Source organism: Apostichopus japonicus, chromosome 3, assembly GCF_037975245.1.
Source record: "Apostichopus japonicus isolate 1M-3 chromosome 3, ASM3797524v1, whole genome shotgun sequence".
Classification (NCBI taxonomy): Eukaryota; Metazoa; Echinodermata; class Holothuroidea; order Aspidochirotida; family Stichopodidae; genus Apostichopus; species Apostichopus japonicus.
Window position 1 is genome coordinate 4,997,659 of NC_092563.1, and position 13,947 is coordinate 5,011,605.

The 13,947-nt window shown below is 37.6% G+C and overlaps 1 protein-coding gene across 1 annotated transcript; it reads left to right on the forward strand.

The window, feature by feature from the left end:
* The first annotated feature begins 4,463 nt into the window (after positions 1 to 4,463).
* Positions 4,464 to 7,288, forward strand: LOC139961130 (melatonin receptor type 1B-B-like). The gene has a single exon (XM_071960039.1). It carries the CDS (start codon positions 5,072 to 5,074, stop codon positions 6,167 to 6,169), a length of 1,098 nt encoding a protein of 365 aa, XP_071816140.1. The 5' UTR covers positions 4,464 to 5,071; the 3' UTR covers positions 6,170 to 7,288.
* Positions 7,289 to 13,947: the final 6,659 nt, after the last annotated feature.

Sequence of the window (13,947 nt, forward strand, 5' to 3'; positions counted from 1 at the left end):
TTGACAATCTTCAAAAAGGTTATGGATGGAAAAAAAAAAACTATTAGGAAATACTTGGTTCTCAGGCAAAAAGTGTACATCTGGTTGGTCATTTCAAGCCCGAGAATAGCCGTTTCCGGTGATCTGGGGGGTATCAAAATAAGAAATTTTCTTGTACGCTGCGCGCCAACCGATGGTGGCGCTCCGCTTAGATAGTAATTCGCGCCCCCCGGGTTTGAAAATCCTAGATACGCGCCTGTATATTTAGCAACTTTTCAAACAATGTTGAAGAATTTTCGACCGCTTAGGTTGTTACGTGTTAAATATTGATATAATGTAAACTAGGACGTGGGGGGGGGGTGAGGGGGATAAATCCTCCAAAGTATACGTGGTTGCGCCCTTGCTTAAGTTAATATCTCTGTTTGTCGGGAGAGAAATGAAACCACTTTGGATCGAGAATTACCGCGATCTTCAAATTCTGCATATTAATTTTTATTGATATATTCGTCGCTAGAATAAGATAATGTTTTGAAAAATATGGATACAGTTTTCAATGTATTAAAAGCATAGACCTATGACAAGGCTATTTAAGTGCCCAATTCTTATTCCGCGATCGCATCCAAGAAGGGATGGAACTCACTTTCCTGGTAAACGGCAGAAGACGTTTTTTACGTAACATATATAGCGGGCTACATACTCTTTGTTGACCTAAATAGCTCAGAACAATTATTCTTTTCGATCTGAGATTCCTGGAAGATTAACCCAGAAGATCAATTTACCTTATACCCAAACTAAACTTTCCGCGATTCCTTTTCTTAGGAGGGGACATGTTTGTCTTTCTACCTTTCTTCGCGAACCCTTAAGTACCCTCGATGACCACTTCCGGTGCCCCTGATGGTGACGATGAAAGAACAATGAAAGGGAAAAGGCAAAAGGGATCTTTAAAGTAAATCAATATTGACCCAGAATAGGTCAGTCATAGTCACCGAAATGGTCAAAGAGTGGCCCTATAATACAGTACCTTCTTTTACAAGCAGCGTTAAATTTGACCAAAGTGTAAATATATATACCGGAAGCAGTGCGTTACAGTGCATCAGTTAGCAGAGAGCGTAATGCATGGCGCTAATACTGAAATATGTTTATCAGTATGATGCATACATTATGACAACAATCTTTTAATCTGTTATTCCATTCTCTTATCATTCTGTCTTTTAGCGACGGGGAATGATATAATTAGGGTCGGACGTGGTGATGGGGTGGATTACGTGAGGTGGGTGCCTGTGTTATTGTGTTGGGGTTGGGGGGGGGGGGTAGGAGAGTTATTTAGGTTGTATAAAGAAACATCAAATAGCGAGTAATATGATTGAGCGCTCTCTGGTCGTAAATACCATTGATGGCATAATGTTGAGTTAGCTAAAAGTTTTCCAAGTACTTCAATTCCTCGGTGCAAGGGTTTCGTATATCGTCTATATTATTCCCAGTAACTTACAGATTGTTCAATATTTCAGTTATACTACAGATGGTTTAAAATTGATTGTACTATTTTAAAGCAAAATGCGGGACTGCGACCGACATTAATTTATCTAGCATTGGGCCAATACTGTTGACCTATAATTTACATACCGTTCCGGTGCCCAACGCACCCCTCCACTCCCACCCCGTGGCACTGGGTCATTTATTAAAGAGAAACAAACCTTCTAATGTCATAAAATCAATACTGTCATATTTTTTTCTCTCGAAAAATAAATCAAAGACGACTTGTGGTATATCCTGTACATGGTACACACTATAGGTCCATTGAACTTGTGTTAATCTTCGACTGAGGCCAAAATAATATAAAAACAATAAATAAAAAAATACAACAGTTCCCCTTTAAATATGAGTCAAAGTATGCTGTCGACGTCTTTAAAAAAAAAAGGTAAACGAACTAATAGAGGGGGGGGGGGATTTTGCTAAGGATTATCTTTTTCATTTCATGGCCGAGGGGTTCGCAACGTGCGAGTGACATTCTCCGTTCTAAAAATAAAGAAGGAAAATGCATTGAAAGGTATAACTATGTATAGAAGAAGCAAAAGAGTGTCTGAAGAAAAGATTGATTGAATGGAGCAGGGATTATCTGCGTTAATGGATACCAGGTGTAAATCGCCATCGGCTCTGCATTGAAAATAACAGTTTCATATTACATTAGAAAAGAATCCAAAATCATGTGGCTTTCGCATGAATAAATAACGAGCGTGTCAAGGAATGAACGCCAAAGATTAATGCTGAAAACACTGTGCATCCATCTTGAACCACAAAAATAGAAAAAAAAAATACTTTAAGAGGATTAGAAAAATAAACAAATGAAATCGAATACGTATGGTACGCTTTATGGTTTAGAAAGAAAAATAACAGTATATATTTTAAGAGTGGGTTCAATCATTGACAAACAATAAAAAAAAAACACTTGAGTAAAAGAAATAGTTGATGCATGTGACCTTACTAGTGGCAACAATAAACTTGAATGACACGTCTTCCTTCGTTTTAAATACTGCGCATGACCTTACCGAAATTAGGCAAGAAAGAAAAATGGCCGGTGTAATATTGAAGTTTAGTAGCGGTCCTCCAACTAAACCTATATTTCCATTTATCTGGAAAATGTCGAAATTTATATCAAGGCAAATCAAAATTGATTTGTTTCAAATCTTCTAGCTTTGGACAACGACGTTAGTTGGCTGCAGATAATTAGAGAGAAAAATTGTAACATATAAATTTGCTAGTCGTTCGGTTGAATGGCTGTGCATGCTATACGTCCGTAGGGCGTTTGCTTTGAAAATCTTGGACGGCCCCTGTAAAGACCAGTTATTTGTTTTGAAGTGTGCACAGTAACATTGCGGGCAAAGTTGTTTTTTAAATATTTTTCCGCCCGTGAGGCATTCCTACCTGTTATGTGCAGGAGTAGGAGTAAGGGGTATCTCTTAGGGTAAGGTGGTAGGGTGAGGTCCTAAATCCAATGTTGGCCATCCTCTGAACGCGTATATAGGCTAAGCTTCATTTTGAGTTATACTGATAATCTTTAACTAAATTCACTTTCCTATCTGAGCTTATTACATTGTTTACATTAAAGAATCGACTCAGTGCAACACTCTAGCTGTTCATATCTCATAGTTAATATTTGCGCCAGAGCTTAGCGATATAAAAATTATTCATGAAGAACTTTGGACGAGATGTTGAATGTTTTTCAATTCGAGGATTATTCTGAAATACCGGCTAATTATAACTGGAATTTTCCACCCCTTCCCCTCCCCTCAGAAAAGGAGCGAAGCCTAGAACACGGACAAAGGGAACTTAAGACAATGGATTCCCATTATAACGTTGTTCGTTTCTAGGTTAACTAATCAATGATGAGCAACACATCAATTACCAAACAAAATAACAATAAGAAAATAGCGCGGGATTCGACAGTATTGCAAGAGAATCTATCTACAGCCATTATTGTCATCCACATTCCCCTCCTCCCACTCACACCTCAACCCCACATGACGGTTACATTAGCTTGTTACAATTAATGACAGGTTTTTTTCATCGATCATTTTCCTCGATTATTTGCCACAACTACTCTTTTACTTTTGCTCCTAAAATGCTAGATTATATCACTCTCGGCGGCTTTTTCAATATTTAATATTCATAATAAAAAGCATCTGGTTTTCTCGGTAATGACTGTTCTGAGACCCAGTTGAGTTCTGCATTCCACAAGCGCCTCGAGATTTTTGCTTCAAAGTATGCGAGATTGTTGGAAATTCCACCGCGAGTCATTCCAAACTACGATATTATTCACCAAAAGTCATGATACACCCATTTATAAAATGAAAAAAAAAATATGTCATTTATCAAAAAAGACAGGAAAAACAAAATCGTTCGTGACACTAACAGTTTTTTTTTTCCATCTGACTCATCTTTCTCAAACTATCGTACTTTCACTACAATTTGAAGCGATTATCTTCGGTTCACATGCGACATGAAAACATTATTCAACCAGGGAGCTGCTAGCAGCTCCCTGATTCAACCACGAATCACTGTGTGGGTTTGATTCCGTTGCATGTTTCAAAAACCTCAGTCTTGGTGGTCCATATATAGAAGCCGCAGAAATTCCTGAAAATTTGCGTCGGTTCTGCGCCAAAAGCAAAGTAACTTTTTGAACCCTATTTTTTACTTTTTTTTCTTATATATTTTTTTAATGATATCTTCTATATTCGTGTTCTGGCCGTCAATCTCTGTCTATGTGCCGTAACTTTAAAAATGACCTCAAAGCTATGCATGTACAACGGTCTTTGTTCATTGCTAGACAGTGAATCAAAGACCGTTACACACCATACATAGAAATTGAAGTAGGCTAGTTCAATTTCTATCAAACACACACACACAAAAGCAGGCCGCCTCATCAGCGTGCAAATGATTGACCAATCAGAAGTCTCCAAACCCGTGACGAATGGTTTGTCAGAGTCGAAGGAAGAAACAGCAGTTTGACATCAGCCTCAGTTCACAGTTAGAGCGGGAAGTTTTTCGTCTCGCATCGTGAAGGATTGGTTTTCCAAGCGGCATTTCCCAGTCATTTGGAATTGGTGAAAGTGGTGATTGGGTTACAATTACATAGTTCGGGGAGGCTAACAGAATCGTGAGGATAACGACTGTTGAACCCAGCAAGAGACCAGAAGATTTATTCCCTAATTGCAATTTAATATCTCGGCGCATCAATTTTTGATCAACAGAGGACGATCCACACTTAATTCTTGCTTCTGTCACATATTTTACGTTCGAAAGGAGAACATTTTGCCCATCGACTTTGCATCATTTAGAGAAACCATCGGAACTAACTTGTACAATAATGTGTGCCTCATAACAACTACCACTGTAATCAAATTCGGCAATGGACAATGTCAATATTTCCAGTGAATTGACAATTTGACACTATTTTCTCGCGGACGGTTTTCTTTTGGACAAGGAAGAAACAGATTTGTGGAACCTATTTTGTTTTTGCAAAATCACCATTTTTCAAATTATAAATAATAAACTCTTTTGTTTTGTTCCCTGGAGGACGAAAAGATTTTTAACAATGTTTATCAACGCAACAGATCTGATACCGTTGGAGGTTTCACCATTAACGAACATCGAGCGCATAATCTTGGCGGTACTGTGCGCAGTAGTCGCCGTATGTGGTATCCTCGGCAACGGTTTGGTCATTTTAGCGGTGTGGTTTTCGCGTAGATTGCGGACAGCGACCAACGTTTATGTGGTCAATTTGAGTTTAGCAGATATCGTGACCTGTCTGTCCGTACCTATCTATGTGATGGCCCTTATGTCCTGGGAAACGTGGCCCGGGTCCGAGTTGCCATGCACACTGGTTGCAGCTCTGTCGATGATATGTGTCGGATGTAGCCAATTTACTCTAGCAGGAATAGCACTTAACCGTTACGTTCTGGTCACCAAAGCAAGGGACGTTTATACCAGCCTATACTGTAGGCGCAACCTGGTCATTTCTACTATGGTCACGTGGTTGATTCCAATACTAGCGGTGACATTGCCCCTCTTGTTTGGAGTTGGTGACCTGGGCTTTGACCCCAAGTATTCTCGTTGCGGACCAAAACATACGGAATCACATACATACGACTCTATCATGGCCCTCGTACTGTACCCATTGCCGTTTGGCACGATCATCATATGTTACATTAAAATATTCGTTTTCGTTAAACGCCATTGTCAAAACATGGCGCCGGCAACTTCCGAACATTCAACTTCATCCGTGGCAGTGAACAAAACAAATGACGTCGTCGTCACCCTTGGCAACCGTACGGAAAGCAACGCGCTGAATAATCAACACGCAAAGCAACTGCGCAAACGCTTTAATCGGAGACAACATGAGATAACAAAGAATCTGTTTTACGTTGTGTGCGCTTTCGTCATCTGTTTGACACCATATTCCGCGATGTTGTTGATACCTGGAACAGACCGTTACGTGCCCTATGCTGGAGTCATGTTTCTCCTAAATAGTGCATTGAACCCGGCGATTTATGCAGTGAAACATCCTCACTTCAAGAAAGTCTTTAAAGCTATAGTGAAGATGGAACTATCGGATATTCCAGAACCGGTCTCATTTATCAGAAACGCCAACCCTAAACCAACAAAGCCATCACTCTCCTCTGGAGACCTATAAACTTTCATCCGTGGTCCGTAAACCTTCCCGAGTAAATGTCAATGACATTTACTAACGTTAGTTACGTTACTGTGTTTATGCTGTTAACCTAAACAAGCCAAGCGTACTTTCCGGCCGAGTATCTTTGACATTCAAAGATTACACGGAGTATCATACGCTCAACGCAACTTCTTCACACAAACCAGAAAATAAAGGTGCAATGTGCATGTAATAAGTCTCTCGTTATACTAGTTTGCTTGCAATATCTTTTACAAATTTTCATCCCGAATTTTGTATGCAAATTAGGTTCGTTCGCCATGAAAATGTTGAAACTTGCTTGGAAGGATTCAATCTTTCAGTATAAAGTGCAGTAACTTTCCATATGGTTGTTTACACTATATACTACAACAAATTAACAAAGTTAACAACGAAAATGAAGTCAATTTCCAAGATGATGCTCTGTTGTAGTAATCGTTGCTGGGTGAGGGGCGGGAGGGGGAGGGGGGGGGTCGTATGTATAACTCCGAACAACAAAGTACTGAATGAATTATGACGTCATAGTTTCAACTAAACATTTCACTGGATCAATTACGCATACGTTTCTACTCTTGGAATACGTGAAACTGTAAATAGCTGAAACATCTGTGAATGGTAACCCGGGATCTATTTAATATCTGTTTTATTATGTTTATACAATAATTCGATTGGACGATTTAAATATTACATATATAACGCAACGACTTCAACGTCACTCCCTCATCGACTTGGACCATATTAGATATTGTTTACGTCATTAAATTTAATTTTGATTACGCCTTATTTTAAGTAGCTGCAATAAAATTAACGTAGTTTATTGTAGTTATTCCGGTATCGTTTATAATATTACCGAGTAATCCATATTTATTTTAAGGATAACGGCATGTTCAAAGTTCTCATTTCTGACATTCTGAGGGACCTGCATCAAATGGCCTTCCAAATGACAGAATTTCTTTTAAATCTTTTACCGTATCCATGGTAACTGGTAATTGACAGTGTCAAACTTTGTCTGTTCTCGAACTCAGTAAATTGAAGTCGAGGTAACCTATATACCTAAACCCACCTGACTATCGGTGAGAGATGTAAAATATAGACCTAGATCAATTTGTCATCTGGCAATTCTTTTATTGAAGACCGTTTCGCGTTCAAGTTATGAGTCGTGCGGTTTTGTATACAGTTTAGCATACTCAAATAATGAAGACTGGGGTTCCCAAAAGGGATGCAAAATAAGTTTCATAATTACCTAAGTATCTTTTTTACACCACCAAAGATTTCAAAAAGCCGTACACACCATTTAAGTTTTCGCAGTTTTTAAGTTAAGTTCATCTTTTAAAGCAATCTTTCATATTCCCTTAATATCCAGAAGCAATATACACTGTTGCATTACGAAGAACAAACGAACAAACAAGAGGTTACCCCCACACGTGGGACAATTGCATCTGCCGTTGACATTTACAAATAGAGAAAGAATTTGCAGCATTCTTTGTGTTTCTAAGATCTGAAGGTATGGCCATTCAGATGAATGTCGTTTTAAGTATAAACAAAGTCACTACATTTTGATATAAGAATTCTGTGGTTTTCTAAATGGTTGAGTGGTTTACTGGTCTTGTTTTATTGTCATATTTTATTTTCATAGAGCCACAAGTTGTTTACACTATCCTTGTTTTAAGACCACAGTCTGACAGCGCTCTTACCAAGATCCGAATCTCGCGGATGCGGCGGTTATAAGCCAATATTTAACGGCTTGCTTGGGGGGGGGTGGAAGGGGGGTGGAAGGGGGGTGTCTTGTAGGTTAGGTCATAATGTGGTTCTCCTAATTTGGCCGTTCGGTATTCTGTTATGCAGCCTGTCTGCTGCTATTAGAGTAGTCTTGGCCAAGTCGTTCGAACTATAAGTTCGTACAAACTACATGCAGGCTCAGAGTTCGTTTCTGCCTATCACGATTTATTTCGATTTATTTTAAACCAGTATAAATATAAAATATTTATAAATAGGCGTACATCAAAACACAGGTCTTGTTAAGATTAAACAAATGATATGGTAAATGGTAAGTGAAAGAAATAAGATTGTTAAATGGTTTAAACATAAAATGATGAAACAGTCATTACTGAAACTATAATAAAGGTTCTAAACTATCAAATTGTATAAACATTGCTTGCCCACTGTATTTTACATGCCCGCGGATCTCTCCGATTATAGTATCAATCGAAACCGTTGCCACAGGTGCACTCTGGGCAGTACAGCAAATAGATACGGGAAAAAACCTTTTTGCAAAAGAAAGGTACAGTAGGCTGTTCGTAGTTCATACTATAGTCTTCACAAGACTATTATTAGAGTAGCAGCTTCCTGATTCTAGTAGGGCTTCACATACATGTGTATACCCACAATTTAGTGTGAAAGGGCAAATAGCTCAACAACCAAAAAAGCTAAGATGTCATACATATAAGTTTAATATGTGCGTAGTTATTTCATTAATAAGGAATCCAATTTTGTTACAGATTTTTTCCTGTAACACATAGAACCAACATGGTTTTTATCAACGTATTGTGGAAATAATGAGTCATTTTTATAAAGAGTTACTCTATAAATGAAGATACTGACGTGCTCCAAAACATACCATAATTACTCAGACCTAACTGCATTACTGAATCATAGTGTGAATCACGAAAACTGGGCAAGTTTGACCTCTAATGACTGTTTATGCAGTTATCACTCATACACATAACACATGGCCCTGCTAGGCGACGCACATGAGATGTGTGTGTGTGGGTGTTCGGGGTGGGGGGGGGGGGCGGAGTGAGGGGTAACTGGGTGGTTGGGGTGAGCGGGGCCGGGCAGTGCGTGTAACTCCACGCAGAGAGAGGTACATGCGGAAGGGAGTGGATTTCCCACGTGGATTGTTTGTTGCACGCGCTCCTAATGCTTGGATCCCGTGCATGCCAGGTGCATAGCTCGCATTGGTTTCCCTCAGTCCAAGACTTCCCCCAACCCCTAGTCTCCGTGAACAGCCGTTTGAAGCGTCGTCAATAGTATCAGACAGCAATCATCGCTTGCGAATGGTTAAAGTTATCTACACATGGCTGACAAGGCCACACCCAAAATGATGATATAGTGAAAGCAGTATGAATCGCCTCCAGTATCTCGTGTTCCTAAACGACGTGCGTACATCAATTTAATGTACACCGAGCGCCTAATCCCTGGTAGGGTAAATATAATACTTCTGAAATTTAGATAAAACAGATCACATTTTGACACAAAGGGCTGGGCAGAACATTCATGTTTTACGTCAAGAAATATTACACCCGATACAGCTTATTTGGTATCAAGTAACGTAAACACATTTTTATTGATATGTTACATTGAGATCAACGAGACCCACGGGTCTGAAAAATGCAAAGTTATATCGGTGGCGCTATGCTAAAACAGAAAGAAAGACAACCCAACGCATTCACTGACATGGAATAGTTGTTACCCAGGTGATGGAATCAATGCTTGTCGCAGTACACAATGCGGGCAGGTTGTGGTGGAGTAAGGGGGAGAGGTTGGGTTAAGGGAGGGTCAGCGCTAGAGTGGAGGGGAGGGGGAGGTGTTGAGGGAGGGGGTCAGGGGAAGTAACACAGACCCTAAATTAAAGTTAATGTTAAGTTTTGATTAAAATACCACAAGTTGGGTTGTGCATGATTATCAGCTTAAGACAGGAAGAGGACATTCCTAAACTAGTCACGTACTCTAATTTGCTCTATCACCACCCACATCATTTAACCCTTCCAGATGGAAACCTCTGATACAGCTATTTTCACCCGAAAATTCTAGACAGAATGTATAGGCTCAGACATTTAACAAAATTATTTACTTAATCCTGGTTCGCCTTTACTTCAGGGTACACAACTAACTTTAAATGTCATTGGCATCTTCCTCAAATATTCTAGAAATGAACAATATAATATTGTCCACCCATGTTGAAACTTAAAGAAGCATTTTACTGTAACTCTGACAGCATTTTCACTCACTGAGACATTTACTTGTCTAACCTCAACCCCTTCCCTTTCTCATTGTCTGGAATAACCTCCAGGTTTTGAACTTCCAGAAAAGTACCTGGGCAAGTTTGAATGATCTTTTAAAAACTTCAACAGAGACAAGAAGAGAGAAAAACGACAAATAATTTCTGTCTTAGATGAATTATATTGACAATTTTGAGAACTGTCAACGAAAAAAAAAGAAAATGAGAAAAGCATTGTGAACATTTGATTGAAGATAAAACATCTTAAAGCAATAAAAACTCAAAATGTAAATAAAAACAAACAAAAAATTTGAGAGGATATGAGAACCCCCAAGGAAAAAAAAAGAGAAAAAAAAAGCAAAGTACATTTCTGCCGGCAAACATTTCTTGAAAAATAATAAATCTACATAAATTGAGACTCTTACAATACATCTACAATACCTATGTTACATGCTTTTGTGTGTTTCTTTCATATGCTATATAGCATACGTATAGCATACACTATATAGCATACAGCATGGCATATATCATAGCATAAAATATAACAGAGTTGTAACAACTCATTTCATATTTGAGGTTGAATCACACTCACTTGTTTTCCTGTCTAGAATCATCAAAAGTTGACTTGGTGTCACTGTTTTATCTCTATCGGGAAAAATCTTCACAATCTAGTCCAAGCCACAATACTTTGATTTGAGATGTGATTCGTTACAACACTGGTATGTATATAGCAGTAGTATGCACCCAATGGACAGATTCAATGATAGACAGCGTAGCATTGACCCAGGCAAATGATAATGTAGCATGATTTCAGCGTATATTAGCAGATATATATGATTATGTAACTGTCCCATGATGGCTAAATGTATGCATATATCCTATAACATACAACTAATGTAATGCATATAGTATCTAGTTGAGTGTGTAGCTGAGTAAACAATTAATACATTACACCACAAACGTGATACGTACCAATGATACATACTCCAAATATGCCATAAAAACTTGATACACCATACAGCATTTATTCTGTATTACACATGAGTATGTACTCAATATCACGTAGCAGAGACTTGATACAGTGTACAACATATATCCAGTATGATCGCTGAGGATACTCACATAGCATACACAGATGAGACCATATGTAGGAAGATAGCATAAAAGCAATTCATAGCCGAACATCATGACAGAAATTACCTACATCATGGCATACAGTACATATCAGAGACCACATAGCACAAATGTAGGAAGATAGCATAAAAGCAATTCATAGCAGAAAATCAAGGCATTACACTCCTGGTATAGCATACAGGCTTGTTATGACAGAAACTATATATATCATTGCATGCACATATGATCATATAGTGTATATGTAGGAAATAGCAGAAAAGCTAGCAGAAAATCAATTTAGTACATTATTGATAAAGCGTACAGGCTTGTTATGACATAAACTATATATATCATAGCATACATATTAGATATCATATAGTGTATACATATTAAACAGCAGAAAGTTAATTCATAGCAGAAAATCAATTTAGTACATTATTGATATAGCGTACAGGCTTGTTATGACAGAAACTATATATATCATAGCATACATATTGGAGATCATATAGTGTATACATGGGAAAATAGCAGAAATCAATTCGTAGCAGAAATCAATTCGTAGCAGAAAATCAATTTAGAACACTCCTGCCTGATATAGCATACAGCCTTGCATTGACAGAAACAATGTACTGTACAGCATACACCCAAGAGATCATATAGTGTATGAGCAGAAAAACAGCAGAAAAGAGTAAATTCTTAGCAGAAAACCAATTGACCACTCCAGATAGGACATACACATCTGATGACTATGACAGAAACTACACACGATAGCATCAAACACCTAATAGATTATATATTGTATCTGCTAAATGACACCAACTTATACTTGATTTAATCATGGCGTACTATTAACGTACTATGTAATCCTGCTTTTACATTAATGTACTTTATACATGATAGAAGAAAATACATCAGCATAGCATAAAGTAGTCTGATGATATCCAGAGTGTGCAATACAAGCATACTACATTCAATAGCATACACCTCAAAACCATAGCATACAACAACTGATGTATCGCATAGCATGAATATATAGCATGAATCTTATAAAAATACCTCTAACCAAGTTTGTATGTGATATCTGCAATTGTTTCAAACTAAATACACTACAACAGCATATATATATAAATATATATGATAATAGTAACATCATAGAATGTTCTATAATAGCTATGATTTCAGACTATGACTGTATTGAGTACCAGGCCACTGGAATGATGCCAGAATCAATCTACCTAAATGGAACAGCAGAATTGTAACCTCTGTAAAAAATGAACTCACTCTGTAACAACAACTACAAGTCCCAATACTATTAAAACAGATTGAAATCCTTGTTTTCTCACTATAAACAAAAAAAGTGGGAACAGAATTTACAGAAAACCAGTAGTTTGTTAAACCTATGATTAAATGATAAAAAATGACCCCCCGTCCTCATAACCTCATTCCATTAATGCCATCGAATCTTTTGGAGGTCATAATTTACAAGAAATCTGCACACATATCAACATTTGTCGGAAAATGGTTTTCAAAGTGCCAATAGCTGTTCATTCATAGCGAGTAAACAATTTTCTAAACAAGGACGCAACAGAAAACAAGCCAGTGTTGCGGTCATATTTTGAAGTGGCAGTATATACTACTCACAGCTTGCTAGCAGTACAAGTTCACATTTTGTTTGGGATATAGCCTAGAAAGTGGAGAGAGATTATTTGGGCTTTATGAGGACAAAAGGCCCACCCCTTTCACAAACTAAAATCTTTGAAAGGACAGTATTTCAAACTACAATTTTTTATTTTCAATTTATAAAAGGGCAGGAAAGCCAGTAAACACACACACACACATACATGGAGCAAGACTGTCCCTGTCCAATTACCAGAATCTTTCGACATTAACGTTCGCAAAGACAAGAGGAGACTAACAGATAAAAGTGACAAATTGCAACCAAAATGACCAATTCTTCCCAATCATTTTTGTCATACCAACCCTGCCTTTCTGAATTAAAATGAATGTGTAATTAATACTGATACTTGTTTATCTTATTAACAGGTTTTAATCTTAAATACAAAATTATTGAACAATTAGGGAAAGAAAAACAATGATTGTTAAACACCACCCCAACAACTTTTGGAAACAGAAAAGGGAAGAGTGAAAAAAAAAACATTGTTCACAAATACTGGATGAAAAAACTCTATACATGCGGGGATGGGGATTCCTTCTATTACTTCCATCAAATAGACTTTATTGCACATAAAAAGGCTTATCATACAAAAAACAAAAACTGACTGCGACTTCTCTTGCTGCTACTAATAATAATCAAACATAACAGCAGACAGAACTCTTTGAAAAATCCCATCCTTCTTCTTTAATTCTATGATTGGTTATTTCTGATAAAAAATTATATTGTTTTCCATAATTTTTGTCAAAGGAAAATTTACAAGAAACTAAAAGAAGTAAGAAAGAGTAAGTTTGCGTTAACTTAATTATTATCATAATTTTTTTTTAAACCAATCACAAAATTTATCGGTGTGGTCAGTGTTAAGAGGTTAAGAAGTCACTCTAGTTATGGATACAGTGAGGGTGCAAATGTTGTGAGAAGGCAGGTAAAGCGTGCACGTGATGTAAATTTTTATCCAAAACTAGCACACATTTCACT

Coding starts and splice junctions, on each gene's coding strand:
- LOC139961130 (XM_071960039.1), top strand. CDS start 5,072: ATGTTTATCAACGCAACAGATCTGATACCGTTGGAGGTTTCACCATTA.